Below are 21,168 nucleotides of genomic sequence, written 5' to 3'. Positions count from 1 at the left end.
GCTTCAGAGCTAATGGGTCCCGTCCCCCCATTCACAGGCCCTCTTTCATTCTCTGTCCCCCACCTTTGCCTTGTCTCTGTCATTCCCTCACTCAAAGGACAACGAGAAGCAGAGAGAATCAGCACTGAAGCTCTCGGAAGAAAAGTTTAGAGAGGGAAAGAAATCAACATTTGAAACTCAGAACTTACACTTATGTGACCCCCATTTTTAGTTTTTGCTATCATTAAAGATGAAATATATCATTCTGAATCTTTATTCAAAAATTATTCAAATCTTTACTCAAAGATTCACTTTTGGTAAGCAATTGTCATCAGTGGTGTCATTAGGGTTTGTGTCACCCAATGCAGGAGACCAGCGTGTCACCCCCATGCAATGGGCAGGGCAACACTCCAGGTGGTGGGTGTGGTGATCTACCATCGCCCCGCCCCACTGGTTTTTTGGCTGTACCTTTTGGTAGAATAAAGATATTTCAACGCAGTTTGTTTCATTGCATTCTGCATGAAATCACACATTGATTGATATATAACATGATGATATTATTTTTACAAACTGTAATTTTAGTGATTTTGGTCACTAGTGGTGTCAAAGCCCCCCCCCCCCCATATCAACTTACTAACACCTTATTGGAGCTGTTCTCAAACTTTTAGCACTGGGATCCACTTTTTAGAACAACAGTCTGTCCAGGACCCAACATAAAGCAAATTAAAATAAATAATTATAATTAAATTAAAGTAAAACAAATGATTAAATAAGGGGAAGCCAGCCCTGTTCCACCAAGTGAATTTTCTCTGTAGCCTGCCTACAATAAACCCTCCCCCCCCCCAAAAAAAAAGAATCAGTAAGATTTTCACCCCTACCCAGTACCCAGTTCAATTTAAGTTCTTATATTTCAAGCATATCACTATCAGGACCCACATGGCTTTACAAGTCTGAGAGCCCAAGCCTATGTCTGTCTACTCAGAAGTAAGTTCCATTATAGTCTGTGTGGCTTATTCCCAGGAAAGTGTAGATAGGATTGCAGCCTAAAACAGAAAAAAATTCACCTTACCCTGTCAAGCCTCTGTTTCATTCTTTTTAAGGGGAGGGGCTGCCTTCTGGAGCATTTGCTGAGCTCCAGCTGCATCAAATCAGGACCATTTTGGTGGGCTCACATTTCCCTTTGCCTGACCTGCCCAGGAGCCAAGGTACGTTTGCTTACTCATGAGTAAATGCAACCAAGTGGCTTCATTTCGCTTTCCATAGGGCTCAATACATTCAACAGCTTGGAGGGAGGGACCTCATTCTCAGGTGTTTTTGGGGGGCTACATTCATTGGATCAGGACCATTCTTGTGTTGTTGGATTCCTCTCAGCCTGCCCTTTCTGACAGACTAAGGCAAGTTTGCCTACTCGTGAGTAAACACACGATACAGCTCAGTATAACTTTCCATTGGACTCCGTGCATTTTTTGTTTTCCGGTTTTTTGGCCATAACTTTTGATAGAAAGGAGATATTTCACTTCTGTTTTTTTCCATTGTATTCTGCTGGAAATTCAGCATCCAACAGTATATAAGATGATGGGGTTACTCCTAACCACCAGAATTTTATCACGTCACCCCCAGTGCACATAACCCCCCTTGCGTGTCACCTTAGCGACGCCACTGATTGTCATTTGATGCTTACATTATGCCTTTTGCCTCAGAAGACATACATAATACAAAACAATAACTCAAGGAATGTACAAGAGTTGTTTTGAATACTGGTAATATGTATAGATAATATTGTCAGTGATTGAATCTGTTCCATATATGATGTCATACTAGCCAGTATTACTCATTCCTTCTCCAATCTCATTTTCAGTTAATATTCTCACATCGTACTTTCCTACCTTACTATCCAAAGTATTATCCTTTTTCTTGGAATGTTTTTTGTGTTTTTTAGACATTTTTAAACCTAAAAAGAAGAAGAAATCTTAGAATGTCATTTACAGTTATTTCCAGGAAGGAGGTATTTAAACAACTTGCTAGATACAATACAACCTTTAATTACTCAAATGCAGTTTCTATTGTTGTTTTTTAATTTAAAGTAACAAAATCAGTTCCACAACATTTTTGAGTGCAAAAGAAGTCAGAGAGAAACTAAAATCAATAAAAAAATTTCCCTTGAATCAATGCGAAAGCAACAGAAAATTCTCATATATTCATTCAAACTATCAAAACATTTCAAGATAAGTTCTACTGCTTTTTCAAGTCTTACCATTCTGGCCATTGAGCATCAACACCCCCTGGTCACAAATTGTCTATAACAATGTTTAAAACCAGTCAAAAAAGGACTGGACAAGCTCAACTCTTAATTTTCTAGGCAAACCTGATTCTTGCTTTCCCCTTAGTTCTCTCTTGTATCTATAGTAAGGTAGTAATCAACTTGGGCTGTATTAGCACTGTCAGTTTTCATAGGTCTACCCCCACCCCAAACTGTTTGTTAAAGTCTAACCATTTTCTCATCTGGGGTACCATTTCAGGAACAAAAGGATTTACAAAAGGATTCAAAAGCCTGTTCTTGGAAATAAGATTACAATGGCAAACACAGTACCTCACCAAGGGTGTCATATAAGGTTTCTTGAAGATTTACTGTTAGTTCAAAAGCTTATTTTGAATATATTCAAGGCTAAATATGTGAATTTATTCAAGGCTAAGATATATTCAAGGCTAAAGTGCAAGAGCCAACAGTCAGGATGATGTCTACACTATGAAGGGAAACACCTGGAGAAATGGAAGTTCTCATGGAATAACACTTATAAAAATCTCATTGAAAGATGGATTTATGTTTAGCCTACCTATGTAAACCACCTTGAGTCTATTGAGAAAGGTACTATATAAATATTGTAATAAATGCTACAAAAAAGCTGTATATTTTAAGATGGGCAATGGGAGATATTGTGGTGGAGGTAGAGAAGGCCGTTACAGGAGGAGGAGGAGGGCAGGTCATAGGAAGACCAGCCTCTTTCTGGCCCTTCCTCCTTGCCTGGGGCCCTGGATTACTCTAGTGCAGGGGTGCTCACACTTTTTTGACTCAAGAGCTACTTTGAAACCCAGCAAGGCCCGGAGATCTACCAGGGGGGAAGGAAGCGTCTGACAGACACCCCCTTTAATGTATGGAGCCCCTGCTGGAGTCCAGTCAGTTTTGTCAGTTTTGTTGCTGCATGCCTGAAGAGCAGCTAAAGTGTCAGTTTCAGTGTCAGTTTAGTGTCAGTTAAATATGTCAGTTTCGTCTAGTCACTAGACAAAACTGACATATTAACAGTTTGGAGAGACAGGGCTCCACGATCTACTCATTTTGCCTCACGATCTACCGGTAGATCGCGATCCACCTATTGAGCACCCCTGCTCTAGTGGCTGCCCTGCAGGCTTAAAGCTACTGCTGCTGAATGCCAGGTGAATAATAAGATTAGCCTAATCTACAATTTAATCCAGAAGGAAGAATGGTGACCTGGCCTGTATCATGGAGACGTGGTTGTGCAAGGCTGGGGGGGTGGTCAGCTAGAGATGGGTATTTAAGTCAGGTGACTCAAGTCCAAGTCGCAAAAAGAATGTGTTTTTGCTGACTCCTGTACACTTGAGTCACCTGTGCTGATGATTCCGGCACTAACTGAAGCATGAGGCCACTTGACTTGGCACTGATTCCCCAAGCATGCGCATTAGAGTCTGTCTGTGCTTACTTACTTTTTCTGCAGCATGAAAGATCTTGAGGGGCCATCATTCAGACCAGGAGAGCAGCAGGGAAGTTCCAGCCAGGATGTAGGGAAGAGTTAATGTTTTGCTTTTGCATCAAGGGGGAGGGGGTAGAGATACAGGAGGCTGGACTAGATGGGCTTTTGGTCTGATCCAGCCAGGCTTTTTTATGTTCTTATGCTATGAAGTTATTGTCACTCAGGCCGCAATCCTTTTCATACTTGCATAGGAGTAAGCACATTGACTATAATGGGACTTACCTCTGAACAGACATGCATAGGATTGGGCTGTCAGGCAAGAGCAGGGGTGGGCAAATTTTCAACTTTAGGGATCCTGACCTTTAACAATTGAATAGAAGATGGAATTTCAGCAGGTGCAGGTTGTCATCACACAAATTAAAATTCTCTCTCCTACACAATCATTAAAAGTCCAGGATCCCTAAAGTTGAAAGTTTGGCCACCCCTGGGCAAGTGTAAGAGAGTACAGGGTGCTGGAAGAAGGCAGCCCTGATCGACTCTCACTTTTCACATTCTCAGAGCTATTACCATAAATAAATAAATATTCCATAGGCTCAATGACATTTGCTTTGAGGGCAAGGCCATTAAGCCATTTCTGCCCAACGTTGCATATGCTTAAGGGGGATCAAAATTATGCACCTGTGGGCTAGGCAGAAATGGGTTAATGCAAGATGGTGTAGTGGTTTCGAAGGAGGACTTCAACCTGAAAGATCCAGGTTCGAATCCTCCCTCAGCCATGAAGCTTCCTGGGTGACCTTGGGCCAGTCACATTCTCCCAGCCTCACCTACCTCACAGGGTTGTTGTGAGGACAAAAGGAGGGTAGCAGCTGTGTACACGGCCCTGAGCTCTTTGGAGGAAGGGCAGTGTGAAAAATAAATAAAATGTTGCTGTTTTTCATTCTAAAATCCAACAGAAGAAACCAAGTTCACTCAGTGTGAAGTCCTACCCACATTAGCACCTTCTCTGTGGGTCCCCAACAAAGCCATTTCCCCCAGGAAAGGTCCTTGCCGAGCCCCAGAGTCCCAACCCCCCAAGCCCCCCCAGGCACTGACCTCCCCAAAGGGGCGCCTTCCCTTCAGCCCGTTCTGCTCCCGCCCCCCTCTCCAGAGCACCTGTCGCATCACAAGGAAAGTCTCAGGTGGTGGGTTGGAATAACGACCAAGAATCTACCCCGAGATGCATGCTGGGTCCTGTAGTTTTCTCCCCCTCTCAGCTTAGAACGCTTAGAATGTTTCGCAAAGGTTCCAACAAACAAGCACCATCCCTTCCGCGCGCCCCTCCCCCCCGCAGGGGCCATGGAAGAAACAACAGGGGCTTACAACGCTGGACTTGCAATGCAACCCCATGCATGTTTCCAGGAAATAGGTTGCAATGCTATGCACACTTACCTGAGAGTAAGCTCCGCTGACTATAACAGGGCTGAGTAGGCATGCATAGGATTGGGCTTTAAATTCCCAGGGATCTGATGGGGCTTAAAACGCAACTCTATGCTTGAATTCTTAGAAGCCCCATAAGAGTTCCAGGAAAATGTGCATAAGATCGCAGCCTTGGCAGGCTGGCAGCCCAATCCTAGGCATGTCTACTCAGAAGTAAGTCCCATTAGAGTCAATAGGGCAAAGGGTGGGTAGGATAGCAGCCTAGGTACACAGCAATCCTGAAAACACTTACTTACAGGGGGATAAGCCCTATCGAGCAGAGTGATTTCCAAATAAACCTTCGTAGGCTTGTAAAGTAAGAAAAACAAGGAGAAAAATAATGTAAACTACTCTGATGATCCCATCACACCGAGTTATAGTTAGGGTGACCAAATACAGAGGGGGAGAGACAGAAGAGGGAATTCTAGCTCCACTCCTATCCACACTTTCCTGGGAGCAAATTCCATTGAACACAATGGGACTTACTTCCAAGAAGACCTGCCTAGGATTGGGCTGTTGGACTGCAAACTGAGCCACATTTTCCTGGAAGTAAGTCTCATTGAACACAATAGGACTCGCATCTGAGTAGACATGCCAAGGATTGTGCTGTGAGGCAGGTGCAGCTTCTCAAACCCTTCCATGTTGTTGCCCAAACTCCGTCTTCTTTACAGTGGTGCACAGCTCCATCCTATGCATGTCTACTCAAAAGTAAGTTCCATTAGAGTCAATAGGGCTTACTCCCAGGAAAGTATGGATAGGATTGGGCTGTAAAGATATGCCCCTGTCTGTCCCTCTTTGGTTCCGGTCTCCCAATACATTGGAACAGTAACTGCAGCTGCTGCTGTGAGCCTCCCTGGAGGCCCGTATGGGAGCAGAAGGGCAAGACAAAAACGTTGACCATACCTGGCTCTTGCATAGACTTTTCGGAAGGATTTTTAAAAACAAGCCCTCGACCTCTTCCTGGCCACGTTCAGCCTCGCAGCTTCCTTGCGCGCTGCATCCTGGGTACTGTAGTTGTGAGTCTGGCTTTGCATCCTGGGTAGTGTAGTCCTCGAGTGCCATTGCATCCTGGGTAGTGTAGTTCTCGAGTGCCCGAGGCCCTTCGAGGCGAGTAGCGCCTTAGTGTCCTATCAGTGTTTTGAGGCTGGCAGAGCCGCGCTGAGCGACGAACGCTGCGGCAGGGGCGCCGCTTGACGTGAGGAACATGGCGGCCCAGGAGGCGACACCGCCGCCCCCCTGCGAAGACGAAGAGACCCAGGAACTCAGTAAGGACGGGGAGGGCTGGCAGGACTTGGCGGCCGGGGGAGCCTTTGGCACGGGCTGCGTTTGCGCCGGGCCTGCCTCAGCTTCTCCTTCTGCCCCTCCGAAGGAAGCGTTTCCATGGGGCCTCAAGAGCCCCATCCTATGCATGCCTACTCAGAAGTAAGTCCTGCTGTAGTGAATGGGCCTTACTCCCAGGTAAACATGAATGGGATTGCGGCCTAAGCCCCTCAGCGGTTTCCAAACTTCAGGTAGATGAGGGGGGCAGACTTTGGGGTCTTGAACTTAGAACTGTGTGCACACATCTCACCCTTAGTGCCTGATGACATTAATTCCTAAGATGCATGAAGAATGACACAGTACTGCCAGCAAGTGGTACCTAAGTAGTCACTACTCAGTTTGTGTCTCTTGGTTGGTGGAGGCGAGCCTAGCCTGGAGCAGTGAACTCTCACAGAGATGCAGCTGGAAAATTCCCTTTGAGGGAATAACATTCCCCATCTCTGCGGTTGTGGTTTCTGCATGAACCAATTGTGCTGTTACTGTGCTTGCTCTCAGCAGAAGTTGATGGGGAAGGCAAAGCCAGAGCAGGGAATCATGCAGAGAGGCAGTAGGAGCTTCCTCTTATGAATGGAATGGTGACTTTGGCATCACAAGAATTTCTAATTTATTTAAACCATTTCTGCCCAACATTGCATATATGCAACAGGGATCAAATGTGTGCAGCTGTGGGCTTGGCAAAACATGATTAGAAGTGTTTGGAAACTATATTATTTTACTCAGAAGTAAGCCCATTGTGTTCAGTAAGACTTGGACTGTAATCATATCTTATTCGACAGAAACAAACAACTCTAAACATGATGCATCCTCATCTCTCTCAGGGCACATAGTTTTGGACTAATACTCTCAGTTGAGAGCTGGTGCAATATAGCAGATAGAGTGAGACTAGGATTCAGTTCAATTCCCTCTCAGCTACAATGTCTCAGGGTGAATCTTTCAGCCTAGCTCCACTGTGTAGTGCAGATGATAAAAATGGGTATGGAGAGAAGTATGTATGCTGCCCTGAGCTCCTTGGAAAGAAGGCAAAATTAAAATACAGGAATATATATTTTGAAGAATGTGAGGTGGGGAACCCCCCCAAAATGAAGACAAGACAAAAGGAAAATCTCAGACTGATATTGAGAGAAAAAATAAAATTCCGACATAACTAAAAAAAAAAAATCAAAGGGATCCCAATATGAGTTCATTCGCAGACAACTGTAGTGATGAAAAATATTGTAACACTAAGTATAGAATAAAAGAAGGCACCATTGAAAGTGTATTCTTTATAAACAGTGAAGAGTCTTGTAGTACTGTTAAAGACTATTACATTTATATCACCCTCACAGCTTCGCTCTGCACTGCATAGTTTATCAGATGTGCAAAGTGAAACTACGTTAAATTTCATGCACAAAAGCATATGGAGAAATAAATGTACAGTTAGTTCTAGATATCCGTGGGGATTAGGTGTCTGGAAAACCCAGTGGATACCTAATCGAAGGATGCAGAAAGGCTGCATTCTTTTTTTAGCTTCTAGTGCTAGAAGCGATAGAAAGCTTTTTTTAAGGTTCTAGCACACTAGGGTCACATTCTTTTTTCAGATGCTAGTGTGCTAGCCACACTAGAATTTTGAAAAGCAAGTTCAGAGCTAGAAAAGATGGCTGCCTCCTTGCAGATGTCACTTCTGCTTATTTTCTATTTAAAAGACTACAAGAACATGGTGACCTCTGAGGGGGCAGGGCCAGAGGCATTGCTTTTCAGTCTAGCACATCTCTTGCTATAGTTCTTAACCTTTCTTGTCCTAATTTCTGTACAGTATTTGTTAGGTGGGGCAGCACAAAATAATAATTTAAACTGCAGAGTTTGTTCTCCCTAAAGTGATGAACAAGCATATAATATTAACTTTTTCTTCTCTAATATTCCATGTAACTTTTATTTCTGTTTTGCTTGTTTGCCTTAAGGTACTAGGGCAAAATATTAATTGCAAACATGTCACACTGAGGTTACCTTGCTCTTCTACAGGAAAAACAACTATTTAACCTCTCTTGTACAACACTGTACAAGGAGTGCTCATAGAGGGGCCATTTGTAGCACACTGGTTGAATGTACTTGTCGTAAGAGGCGACTAAACAGCCACCGGGTAGATGGGACTCGTCAGCCTAGGAAGGCAGCTCATCTAAGAGAAGGAAACTCTGACCTCAAACCTCCACTGCCTTGTGGCTACATCCAGTTGTGGAAAAGGCTTCAGGAGTCAACCTCGAGGCAAAATCAGGAGCCGGAGTCCCTTAGGCAGTTCATGGCTGAACACAGTCACGTTCTGGCAACTCCTGCGACGCCGCTGGAACCAACCGTATTGGCTTCTGCCTTTCCATTGGACCATTCCAGCGACGTGGAGAGGGGGGATTTGCTGCATGGGTAACAGCCTATCCTCCATACCTTCTTTACCCAGGCTTCGCGCACTGGAGAGGACACTCCAACTTCGCCATATGGCGTCGGCACAACACGGGAAGCAGCAGTTTACTGGTTATAAGTCTTTGCTCGATTGGCGTAGAGCATGACGCCAGGGGCTGCTTCCGACGGTGGGAGAGATCATTGCATCTCATTGGGCAGCTACCGCCCGCCTTAAGCTGGGCAGTCCCCAGCCAGTAAGGTGTTGCCTCGCCACGGTCCGTTAACCTCATGGGGTGCGTGGGGTTTAGGGTGAAAACCGACAAGCGGATCGACAACTCTGCACCATGCAACAGAAAACAGAAAACTACTGCCCTAAAGCTGGGCACCTGGAACGTTAGGACGATGACACCTGGCTTCTCTGACAGACTGCACTTGCTCCCGGTGTGGAAGGGATTGTCACTCCCGGATTGGCCTTTTCAGCCACAATAGACGCTGTGCCAGAGCCACCTTTCAGAGCGCGATACCATAGTCTTTCGAGACTGAAGGTTGCCAATACAAGGTTGAACCTCTTGCTCCTGGTAGTAGACTGGGAGAGGTGGTAACATGATGAGGGATGCTTCTCTCTTCAGCATCCAAGCATGTGAGAGGAGGATGGTGAGGCTTTCCTGCTCCTGCTCTGCCACTGTTTTTTATAATGTAGGCAGAAGAAAAAAATGCTAGGCATAAGTAGGTTCTTGGGATTCTTCCAGACAAGTCACTTAACATAATGTAGTGGTGGACCAGAAGCAGGAAGAGGAAGCTGTTGAGATACAAGTTGGTGGGGATGCATATGCTCAGGTTTAGGTGGTGGATTGACTTGGATTGCCCAACCCCCTCTTGTATACAAATTCCTCCTGCCCTTTCTTCTGTTGTTCAGGATCACATCTTTGGCTCGTCTAACTGAGCCGTAGTTTGTTAACCAGGTTCTCATTTAACAAAAGTTTGGAAACTTTCTTCCAACCTTGGTTTGTTATTATCAATGTTAAGGTCTCTGTTTCCGTTAGCAACCTTCAGTCTCGAAAGACTATGGTATCGCGCTCTGAATGCTGGTTCTGGAACAGCGTCTAGTGTGGCTGAAAAGGCCGATTCGGGAGTGACAATCCCTTCCACACCGGGAGCAAATGCAGTCTGTCCCTGGTCTGTCTCCCTGGCTATGGGCCTTCCTTCTTTGCCTCTTTGCCTCAGACTGTTGGCCAAGTGTCTCTTCAAACTGGGAAAGGCCATGCTGCACAGCCTGCCTCCAAGCGGGCCGCTCAGAGGCCAGGGTTTCCCACCTGTTGAGGTCCACTTCTAAGGCCTTCAGATCCCTCTTGCAGATGTCCTTGTATCACAGCTGTGGTCTACCTGTAGGGCGCTTTCCTTGCACGAGTTCACCATAGAGGAGATCCTTTGGGATCCGGCCATCATCCATCCTCACTACATGACCGAGCCAATGCAGGCGTCTCTGTTTCAGCAGTGTGTACGTGCTAGGGATTCCAGCTTGTTCCAGGACTGTGTTGTTTGGAACTTTGTCCTGCCAGGTGATGCCGAGGATGCTTCGGAGGCAGCGCATATGGAAAGCGTTCAGTTTCCTCTCCTGTTGTGAGCAAAGAGTCCATGACTCGCTGCAGTGCAGAAGTGTACTCAGGATGCAAGCTCTGTAGACCTGGATCTTGGTATGTTCCGTCAGCTTCTTGTTGGACAAGACTCTCTTTGTGAGTCTGGAAAACGTGGTAGCTGCTTTACCGATGCGCTTGTTTAGCTCAGTATCGAGAGAAAGAGTGTCGGAGATTGTTGAGCCAAGGTACACAAAGTGATGGACAACCTCCAGTTCATGCGCAGAGATTGTAATGCAGGGAGGTGAGTCCGCAATGTTGGTGTAATTATGGGAGAAACCTGCACCTGGGAGTAGAGAAGTTGGGGTACAGGAATGTACAATCCCTCTCCTACTCTCTTAACCATGGTTAAAGATCAAAGTATTAGATGTGTACACTACCAATGCAACATACTACAGTACTTTTCACAAGTTCTTATCTTGTGTACAATAATAATGAATGCATTGTAAAAGATTGCTAATACACTGAATTAAAATTAATTGCCAACATGACTTTCCATCTTTCTGTAGATGGCATAAAAAGCTGCATAAAAATGGAATGCACCCCATCAGATGCGGACATAGCTGAAGAAGTAAAATTTAAAGAAGAAGAGGAGCAGGAGTCTATAAAGGAGCCTGACAGTAACCCATTGAAAGTATCATCTGAATCTCCCAGAGGTTTGCTACTAGAATGTAGAAATCCTTGTAGTATGACGGAAATGTTTACAGGATCTGTAATCTCTGCCTGGGGATGCATCCATCCATTCATATTCTCAAGTATCAAAGACTAATACTGGAGATCTACATGTATTTTTTGGATCTATTCTTGGGCTCTTGAAAGGTGTTCTCTGATTGGGAGAACATGTTGAAAAATGTTGTGGTGTTCTAATTTGAAATGCCAGTTTTTGCTCTTTCATTTCTTAGATGTCTTTTCCAAAATTTGCAGGCCAAATATTCATTTATCACTTAATACTGGTGGAGCCCCATTCGTTCAACCAAAACTGTACCAATGTGACAATGACTGAGCTGCCCTCAAAACTAATGTGTTTTGCACCAGATACTCCAAATTCTGCCCCATAACAGATATTGTGGATTCAGTGCCAAAACTAATTATTTATTTGTAGCTTTTCATTAAAAGTGCTCAAAACAATGTATGGAATATATAATTTAGAAAACGTACAAATGACATACTGAATTATGCAGACCTATGCTATTTTGTGCACATTTTGAAAACTGTGTCTTTGAATGTTTACAGCATGCAAATCATTAATATTAAGCAATTCACTTGAATAGAGAGATCAGAAAAGTTCAGTAGGAAAAAAATTGTTGATGGGATTGGTTTTCCAGGAAGGGCATTAATCTGATATTCTTCTATGCTTGCTTGTTTTGTACTGAAGCAAATAGAAACAAGAAAACATTTACTTTTATATTCTGTTGTCAGAATAAGCTGAAGCGATTCTGCCATTATCTTCTTTTTCCTCTTCTGTCTTCATTTGTTATGCTTTGTTGTCAATTATGCAGGAACTTATACAAAACTTGATACATAATTTAGAATGTTTTGACATGGCTTTTGTATTTTCCTCATAGAGAGTATAGAAGCAGAAGGAGATATATTGGTAAGTCATAGACTGCAGGAGTATATAGGTAGATGGATATGCACAGTGCCATGGGATGAGGGATGCAGTGATGCAAACGCAAAGGAATCATGCTGCTACAAAGCTATTAATGAAGTAAGAAGCTGTTTATTTTAAATTTCCATACATCAAGAAATCTTAACTGAAAAACAAATGGAATTGTTTTGTTCTAGAGAAACACATTTCAATTCAGAGAACCCTTGCTGATTTAGAGAAATTGGCTGGTCAGAAGGAAGGTTGCCTTATCTCAGCTGTTTCTCCCAGCACAGACCTTCATATGTCAGGTATTTAAACTAGCTCCAGAGGAGAGAAAGGTGTGACTGAATGATAATGTTTGTGATAGTGAACTCTTGGAAGTGTGCTTGACCTAGTAACTGCAGCAAAGCCACTAATGTGGGAAATTGGTTAGCTAAGGAGAATGTAGTTGGCTTTAATCTGGGATCCAGATGCTTCAGTAGTGGGTTATGAGCTCAGGGTAGAGATATGTGTGTATCAACAGTGGGAGATAGTACTGGCGAGTAAAAGAATTATGTTTAGGAAAAAAGAAAGCCAGAGAGGTGAATATAATTTCACGTTCAGCAGTTTATGAGGTACACATGCATCTTAGTTCTCGTTGCCAGTCCCATGCCAAGAGATGCACTCAAGCTAGTTCCACAAAGGGAGGTGGGAGGAAAGTAACTGGCAGTGGCACTTATAACATGAAAATTGGGGAAGAACAATATTGATGGGTAGAGGTTGAAAGCCCCCCCTGTTTTGTTATTTCCGTAATCAAATATAGATTTAGTGAAGTTTATCTTAATTGATCTGTAAAGGAGATAAAGTTTGTCTAGAGTTTGTGCTTTGATCTAGCAGTGCAGATCCTGTTAGGTTACCTGCCCCAAAATTGAGCTTACTAGATTAAAGCAAAGCAGTCAGCAATGCAATTCAGCTTCTTTATAGCAGGTATGAGAACTTGAGTCAGGTGACTCAAGTTCAAGTCAAAAAAACGTGCTTTTTGCTGACTCTTGCAGACTTGAGTCATCTGCATCAAAGACTCAGACATTAACTCGAGTCTGAGGCTACTGGTTAGGCAATCAGTCCCCACACATGCAGACTCAAGTCTCTCTGTGTCTGGGTTTGCTTGCTTACTTTTTTTGCACTTTGAAAGACCTCATTGGGCCATCATTCAGACTGGGCGAGTAGCAGGGAAGTTTCAACCAGGAGGTAGGGAAGAATTACCATTTTGCTTTTGCATCGAGCAGGAGAGGGGGAGGTGGGAGCGTGCTCTCTTGTCTGTCTCTAAAGGACCTGATGATCATTGAATGAAGGATGGGCAATCTGATTTTTTTTTTCCTTTGAATGAGGTAGGGCAGAAGGAGGAGCCCAAGGGGGTTCCTGCCTTAGAGTTGGCTGGAGAACCAGGGAGGGAGCAAAAGGGGGTGGAGAAGCCAGGGGGAAGTGATTTGTAGCAATCACGCTTTCCAATCGCATGGCTCTGTTGTTACTTTGGAAGAGAAAACTTCATTGAATGACCGATGCAAATGGGACTACTTCTGAGTTGAGCTGCAAAGGATTGGGTCATACTGGTAAAACTCCCAGCTGCTGTGCGTGACCATCTTGCCACTTCTGTCCCCACTCTGGGATGGGGACATCAAGGGAGTGGTTAAAGAGAACTCTGCTACACACACACTCCTGGGCAGCAGCCCTGTTTTTTTCCCCCTTGGAGCCACAGCTGGCTTTTTAAAGGGAAAGACTTGTGACTCAAGTCTTTTCGAGTTGCCAAAATGCTCTGGGCAACTCGGAAAGTCTGCCGGTTAGGACTCGTTTTTGAGCCGTGGGAGCGGAGACTCAACTTGAGTCAAGCTGTGCTTGACTCAACCGTTCCTGGTTTATACTCTGATTTGGTTGGAAGAGTGCTTAGTGGTGTTAAGAAAGTCTTTTCATGAACAAATATTCTTGAAAGTCTGAAAATATTTGCCTAGATAACTTGAGGCAATGTTCTGTCAAGATTTCAAAGCAGGAGGAAGGGTTATTGCATCACTTATTTTTGTCTGATTTGCATTGCCAGCTGGCAAGAAGACTTGTCCTCTATGCCCTGAAGAGAAGTTTAAAGCTTGTTATTTTTATAAGCTGCACCGGCACCTTAAGAATATTCACTGGAAAGTGTCTGTCGAATTTGAAGGTAAGGATGACTGACATACTATAGATGCCAGCTAAACATGAGTTAGGCCAGGGCTTTCAAAAATTTAAGCATCAGGACCTACTTTTTAAAATGACAATCTGTCACAACCTTCTAAACCCCCCCCCAAAAGGACCTAGAAATAAGTGCTTTTATTTATTAATACTAATTATTATTATTAATAATCAGGTCCTGTGCTCCTGGGTCACTAGAGACCTTACGTATAGTATGTGTGTTTACACATTTGCTAGACTCTCCCTAGAAATGGAGTTTAAGGACTGTTCCCCCAAACCTTTTGCAGCCATTCCAGGGTACCCAGCAAGATGTGCAGTTAGGGACTTCCAGGCTGGACAAAAGGCTGAAACTGAGTTCATGCATGATCTACAGTATGCTAATTATTAGAGAAAATCATACCAGTGACTAGACAAAATTGGAAAATGTGACATTTTAATTTGGGGGTATGAAGATTACCTCATACCACCACAGGTTAGCATTCTAGCTAATGATTTTCTATTGCAAACTGGCAAGGGTGCTTACAAAGTGTTTTTTAAGTTTGAAATACTTTTCTCAACCCACTGGTGGGTCCTGACCAACAGTTTGGGAAACGCTGAGCTAGACTGCTATCTAAACAAGCTCCTTGTTTATAACTTGTCCAATACGTTAAATACCAAGACCAAACCCATAGCCCATAGTTAGTGAACAGCCTTCTGTAAATTATGTGACTATGCATCACATTCATCCTCATTTTAAATGAACTGCAGTTACTTCTGCAATCATATACAGACAAATTTATTTTTTCTGTTAAACTTAAGCTTTAAATCTTAACAGATAAAATGCTGATAGGATACTGGGCTGCAGAAATAACTGCAGTTAGTTTAAAATGAGGGCCCCTGTACTATCAAATGTACTGCTTTACACAGAACAAACATTGGAATGTACCAATTTTGAGGTGACGTTTCTGAATTCCAGGCTACAGAATGTGCATCTGTCACTTACCTTGTCGCCCTGTGAAACCAAATGTTGTTGGAGATCAGGTAACTTATTAGCTACAGAAATGTCTGTCTTCCCCCCCCCCCCCTTAACAGAAATAGCAGCGCTCTGTTCCATACTAGGCTTTTATGTGTGTTTTGTTTTGTTTCCTCAATAAACTGAAGTTTGCTTGTTAACCCGGGAGATTTGAGCTTGTCTTCTTTGCCCATCTTCCTATCCATTCTAACCTATAGAATTGGTGCACAGAGTTATGGTTTGTATTTTTTTTGGCCTGAGTAGAGGGATAACATCATTTGTTTGATGTGTAACAGCCCAATCCTAAACTTCTCAGCGCCTACTGAAGCAGTGGCTCAAAAACAGTGACTGCTGTATCCAACAGGCACTGGGAGTCTCCTTGGGGGTAAGGGGACTTTTGTCCCCTCCCCCCCCCAGAAAGTCCCAAGCCCTGCAATGGGGCTTCTCAAGTCTGTGCTGGCTGACTTTAGAGACTCCATGTCATGCCTTCCAGCTGGAAACGGCGTTCAGGATCCAGAGAAGCAGAGCTCTGCTGGTTCCACTCACCCCCCCCCCCCGCCTTCTCAGAGGCCATACCTCCACCCGGTGACCTTACTCACCCCCAGCAGCAGTACGTTCTTCTCCTCCTCCTGGTGCTGGGCCCAGTGCCAGCACTCCCTACTCACTGGGTGATGTAAATATGCTTTACAGCATGTTTATTGCGCACCCAGCACTGGCACTAGGGCGCTGGGTATATTAAAGATTGAGCCCTAAGTTAGTGTAGTGTAGTAGCTGAACTGCAAATCAGGACTTCCCTGGTTCAAATCTCACCTCTGCCAAGAACTCATTAGCTGGCCTGAAGTAAGGCACTCCTTCATAGTCTCAGCTCCCCAGCTGCAATGTGGGGATAATAAACGTTAATTTACAGGGTTGTTGTAAGAAATAAATAAAAAGAAACATGTGAAGCAATTTACACGCTCGGAAAATAGAATACCATTGCTAAGTATTCTAAATAGATTGCAGGTCCAGCCTTGTTATACATGGATCTTTTATACATGGGTTTGACTCAACACGAATGGCCCCTGCAAATGAGAAGGAATGTGCTGATCCCTGAAGAAGGGTCAAAACACACCCCTTTAAAATCACAGTTTAAAAAACTGCTTTTTACTGTTGCAGAGAGACAGTCATACAAGTGATTACAGGTACAACCTAAGTATCCACAGGTTTTCTATTTCAAAGCTGATGAGAAGGGCCCTTTAAATTAAAGGAAAACATTTAATAATGCCAGAGCGAGCAGCAGGCTGACAATCCATCAATCATTCTCTCTGCAGGCTTCATTCCTCCCTTCCCCCTGAGCACATGAAAGAAGGCTAAATGGCAGTGATTATCACCTTCTCCATTCTTTCCCCCTTGCTGGGGCTCCTGGAGAAGGGAGGGAATGCTGCCTCCTAGTGAAGCCTAAGCTCCTGGAGAGAGACTGGTTGACTCTGTGTGCATTACAAAGGTCATCAGGACTGTTTTTAAATCACCAGAGCAAAGAAACTTTGTTTTTTAAATTGATTTGCTGTAGTGCGTTTTTTGCCATCCACATGAGTTCTTGGAAGGGAACGCTCCGGAATAATGAGACTCAACCTGTATTTAAATCTTAATTGCTTAAAAGAGTACAGTCCTCCTTATCTGCAAATTTGAGACCTGCAGATTAACACACTACAGGTTCCGAACCCAAGGTGGAGGGCCAGAACTGAGCTCGTGGTCGCAACTGGAGGTGTTCTCTGGTCACATCCAGGAGGCTTTCCAAGGCTCACAGAGGCCTGAAAAAGGCCTTTGGAGTGTCGGAAAGTCACTTATGATTTTTATGATCGTTCAGTGGGACTTACTCCCAGGAAAGTGTGTTTAAGATTGCATTCTAATAAGACTTCAGCTTTGATCCTGAGGCTAGAACTGTCATGCAAGTTCTGAATGACATAGAAGACCTTTGTTCTTGTCTTTTCCATCCTGCCATGTGGCTCTTTAGAACCCTAAGGGCAGCTTATAAGCTACAATGAAAACTTAAAGGATGGTATCCAAAATCATGAAACTATCAAGAAATTAAAATTAGCAGCACATAAATCAGATTTTGAAGCCATTGTAAAGTAGATCATGTTCCACTGTAGAACTCGATTGATTCACAGACTAACCCCCAAGCCTGTTGAAATGAAATGGCTTCCACAGTCTATTTCACTTAATATAGCAGGCATGATGGCAGGCTTCTTAGTGCAAGGAATTATGCATTGCAGCATTTTTAATTTTTTTCTGATGACCTTATTTCTGCATACGATATCTATTATAGATATCCATAAAGATGGGATCCCATTATCACTGTATTATCTGTTCAGCAACTATTACTCGAAGGGGTGATATGGTAGGGCATATTAGCCGCCATGTGAATAAAGGAGAAACTGAATCAAGGTATACCCCAGGTAAGTACGTAAATAATCCTGTTGGCTTTGCTGTGAGATGTTGTGCTTTGTTCATTATGTGTTATTGATTGGGATGGACAGACTTCAGGCAAGTGGGATTTCCTTTGTTCTTTACTAGATGTTGAAGTCCACTAGCAGGGAGCTAGATGCAAAATGCAGACTGGGGGTGTGGAGCCAGATACCTTCTGCATTCCATGATCGATGCACTGGGACAAACTTGCATAAGCAAAAGTATCAGTTTGCCTCTGAGTTGACACAGATCAGGGATTTGAACTCAAAACTCTAAAACTGGCCAGCAGAACTGCAGAGAAGACCTGGTAAAAGGCAGTTAATAGGTTTTTAAGGTGGGGGAGATGAACAGTTAGCACAGTTAATAAGAACAGCCCCACTGGATCAGGCCATAGGCCCATCTAGTCCAGCTTCCTGTATCTCACAGCGGCCCACCAAATGCCCCAGGGAGCACACCAGATAACAAGAGACCTCGTCCTGGTGCTCTCCCCTACATCTGGCATTCTGACTTAACCCATTCCTAAAATCAGGAGGTTGCGCATACACATCATGGCTTGTACCCCATAATGGATTTTTCCTCCAGAAACTCGTCCAATCCCCTTTTAAAGGCGTCTAGGCTAGACGCCAGCACCACATCCTGTGGCAAGGAGTTCCACAGACTGACCACGCGCTGAGTAAAGAAATATTTTCTTTTGTCTGTCCTAACCCGCCCAACACTCAATTTTAGTGGATGTCCCCTGGTTCTGGTATTATGTGAGAGTGTAAAGAGCATCTTCCTATCCACTCTGTCCATCCCCTGCATAATTTTGTATGTCTCAATCATGTCCCCCCTCAAGCGTCTCTTTTCTAGGCTGAAGAGGCCCAAACGCCGTAGCCTTTCCTCATAAGGAAGGTGCCCCAGCCCCGTAATCAGCTTAGTCGCTCTCTTTTGCACCTTTTCCATTTCCACTATGTCTTTTTTGAGATGCGGCGACCAGAACTGGACACAATACTCCAGGTGTGGCCTTACCATCGATTTGTACAACGGCATTATAATATTAGCCGTTTTGTTCTCAATACCCTTCCTAATGATCCCAAGCATAGAATTGGCCTTCTTCACTGCCGCCGCACATTGGGTCGACACTTTCATCGACCTGTCCACCACCACCCCAAGATCTCTCTCCTGATCTGTCACAGACAGCTCAGAACCCATCAGCCTATATCTAAAGTTTTGATTTTTTGCCCCAATGTGCATGACTTTACACTTACTGACATTGAAGCGCATCTGCCATTTTGCTGCCCATTCTGCCAGTCTGGAGAGATCCTTTTGGAGCTCCTCACAATCACTTCTGGTCTTTACCACTCGGAAAAGTTTGGTGTCGTCTGCAAACTTAGCCACTTCACTGCTCAACCCTGTCTCCAGGTCATTTATGAAGAGGTTGAAAAGCACCGGTCCCAGGACAGATCCTTGGGGCACACCGCTTTTCACCTCTCTCCATTGTGAAAATTGCCCATTGACACCCACTCTCTGCTTCCTGGCCTCCAACCAGTTCTCAATCCACGAGAGGACCTGTCCTCTAATTCCCTGACTGTGGAGTTTTTTCAGTAGCCTTTGGTGAGGGACCGTGTCAAATGCCTTCTGAAAGTCCAGATATATAATGTCCACGGGTTCTCCCGCATCCACATGCCTGTTGACCTTTTCAAAGAATTCTATAAGGTTGGTGAGGCAAGACTTACCCTTACAGAAGCCATGCTGACTCTCCCTCAGCAAGGCCTGTTCGTCTATGTGTTTTGAGATCCTATCTTTGATGAGGCATTCCACCATCTTACCCGGTATGGATGTTAGGCTGACCGGCCTATAGTTTCCCGGGTCCCCCCTCTTTCCCTTTTTAAAAATAGGCGTGACATTTGCTATCCTCCAATCTTCTGGTACTGTGGCTGTTTTGAGGGACAAGTTGCATACCTTAGTCAAGAGATCTGCAACTTCATTCTTCAATTCCTTAATAACCCTTGGGTGTATGCCATCAGGGCCCGGTGACTTATTGATCTTTAATTTATCAATGAGGTCTGAAACATCTTCTCTTTTAACCTCTATCTGACTTAACTCCTCGGTCAGGAGGGGCCGTTCGGGCAGCGGTATCTGCCCGAGGTCTTCTGCCGTGAAGACAGATGCAAAGAACTCATTTAATTTCTCTGCCATCTCTAAGTCTCCTTTTATCTCCCCTTTCCCTCCCTCACCATCCAGTTGCTAATTGCCAGCCATGGCAGATCATTTTTTTAAACTTGCAATATAACTGGCTACTAAATATAACTGGGAATTGAAGATCCTTGCTGATCTATTACCAATCACCTAACCTACCTTCTACCAAACTCTGTTGTAGTGGAATATGTGTTGAAATTAGAATATGCATTATTGCCTCTGCACAGAAATTTATATTCCTGTTTAGCCAACAAGAATTTAAAGCCACTTTTAGGCTGCAATTTACAGATTTTCTTAGGAGTAAGCCCCATTGAATACGATGATACTTATTTCTGAGTACACATATATAGGACTTCACTGTTAAGAACCTACAAGGTTCTGTTAAAAAAACAACTACACTGTTAAAAACCTACAAGGACTTAAGTCTGTATACCTCCTAGATCATTAAAAGGCATTTTTGTAGGGTTTTTTGTTTTGCTTTTTAATTTTTAACCCTGTTTGCCTAATCTGGATAAATTAGCTGGTGTTTCTAAGAATATTTTATAATAAAGTATATATTACCAGCATTTTAATATGCACAACAGAACCATAACACTTTCCTTTAGATTCAGTTGTCATTGAGAGACAACAATCAAACAAGGCAGAATCTTATTTAAAAACCAATTTCCTGCTGGCAGTTTTTTTGCAGACAAAGCATTTGTCCCTAATTCCTGTTTTTTTCTTGGAAGATTCAGAAACTTATCTGTAGGAATAGATTTGATCATCTCTGACCTTGAATATGAAATAGTACAGTATCTGGGATGTTCTCAAAGGCTCAATTGCACCTTTTGCCATAAGAATAAATCTCTCCTTAATATGGAAAGAATTGCTTAAGGAATGTGATTGAATGGAAATTTTGGCTGCCTTTAGTACTAGGCAATTTCTCAACTTTTGTTCTTTATTTTGCAGTTGTTCTGAGAGTAGTTAAATGTATTATTGCCTAAGATGTCTCTTGTTTGATACTTAATTAAAACCAGAGGAGTTTTAATAATCTTGATGGTTCTTGAACTTTTTTTTTAATGCAAAAGCAGTTTCTCTCATGCACTATTTTCTATTCTGAAAATCTTATTCTTAGTACCTACTCTTAAAACATCACATGAAGTACTGAAAGAAGCAGATACAGATGTGCAAGTTCTGCCTAATTATTCTACACCACAGAAAACGAGTTCTTATTTTAATCCCAAAATGAAACTTAACAGGTAAGTTTGTATAGGATTTTATGTGAATACTATAGGAGGAATTTAAAAAGTTATAGATTTTCATATT

The 21,168-nt window shown here is 43.4% G+C and overlaps 2 protein-coding genes across 7 annotated transcripts in view; one reads left to right on the top strand and one right to left on the bottom strand.

Annotated features, from left to right (window-relative positions):
• The window catches only part of SWT1 (SWT1 RNA endoribonuclease homolog), a 39,678-nt gene extending 33,560 nt beyond the window's left edge, over positions 1 to 6,118 (bottom strand). For 4 of the 6 annotated variants that reach the window (XM_066626371.1, XM_066626375.1, XM_066626372.1 and 1 more), the window contains exons 1-2: positions 6,045 to 6,118; positions 1,866 to 1,930 (exon numbers count right to left, since the gene is read on the bottom strand). In XM_066626371.1, the coding sequence (XP_066482468.1) occupies positions 1,866 to 1,930; positions 6,045 to 6,057 (78 nt within the window). In that variant the 5' untranslated portion in view covers positions 6,058 to 6,118. Of the gene's footprint in view, positions 1 to 1,865; positions 1,931 to 4,778; positions 4,810 to 6,044 lie in introns of those variants that run through there. The other 2 variants (XM_066626373.1, XM_066626376.1) reach the window with 2 other exon arrangements.
• Positions 6,119 to 6,239: 121 nt separating this feature from the next.
• TRMT1L (tRNA methyltransferase 1 like) overlaps positions 6,240 to 21,168 on the top strand; it is a 29,573-nt gene continuing 14,644 nt past the window's right edge. Inside the window, exons 1-7 of the mRNA XM_066622797.1 lie at positions 6,240 to 6,406; positions 10,972 to 11,118; positions 12,248 to 12,358; positions 14,122 to 14,235; positions 15,202 to 15,266; positions 17,546 to 17,675; positions 20,978 to 21,101. Coding sequence (XP_066478894.1) covers positions 6,346 to 6,406; positions 10,972 to 11,118; positions 12,248 to 12,358; positions 14,122 to 14,235; positions 15,202 to 15,266; positions 17,546 to 17,675; positions 20,978 to 21,101 — 752 coding nt within the window. The 5' untranslated portion in view covers positions 6,240 to 6,345. The remainder of the gene's footprint in view (positions 6,407 to 10,971; positions 11,119 to 12,247; positions 12,359 to 14,121; positions 14,236 to 15,201; positions 15,267 to 17,545; positions 17,676 to 20,977; positions 21,102 to 21,168) is intronic.

Source organism: Tiliqua scincoides, chromosome 4, assembly GCF_035046505.1.
Source record: "Tiliqua scincoides isolate rTilSci1 chromosome 4, rTilSci1.hap2, whole genome shotgun sequence".
Classification (NCBI taxonomy): Eukaryota; Metazoa; Chordata; class Lepidosauria; order Squamata; family Scincidae; genus Tiliqua; species Tiliqua scincoides.
The sequence above is the reverse complement of the archived record's forward strand: the minus strand, read 5'-3'. Positions and strand labels throughout refer to the sequence as shown.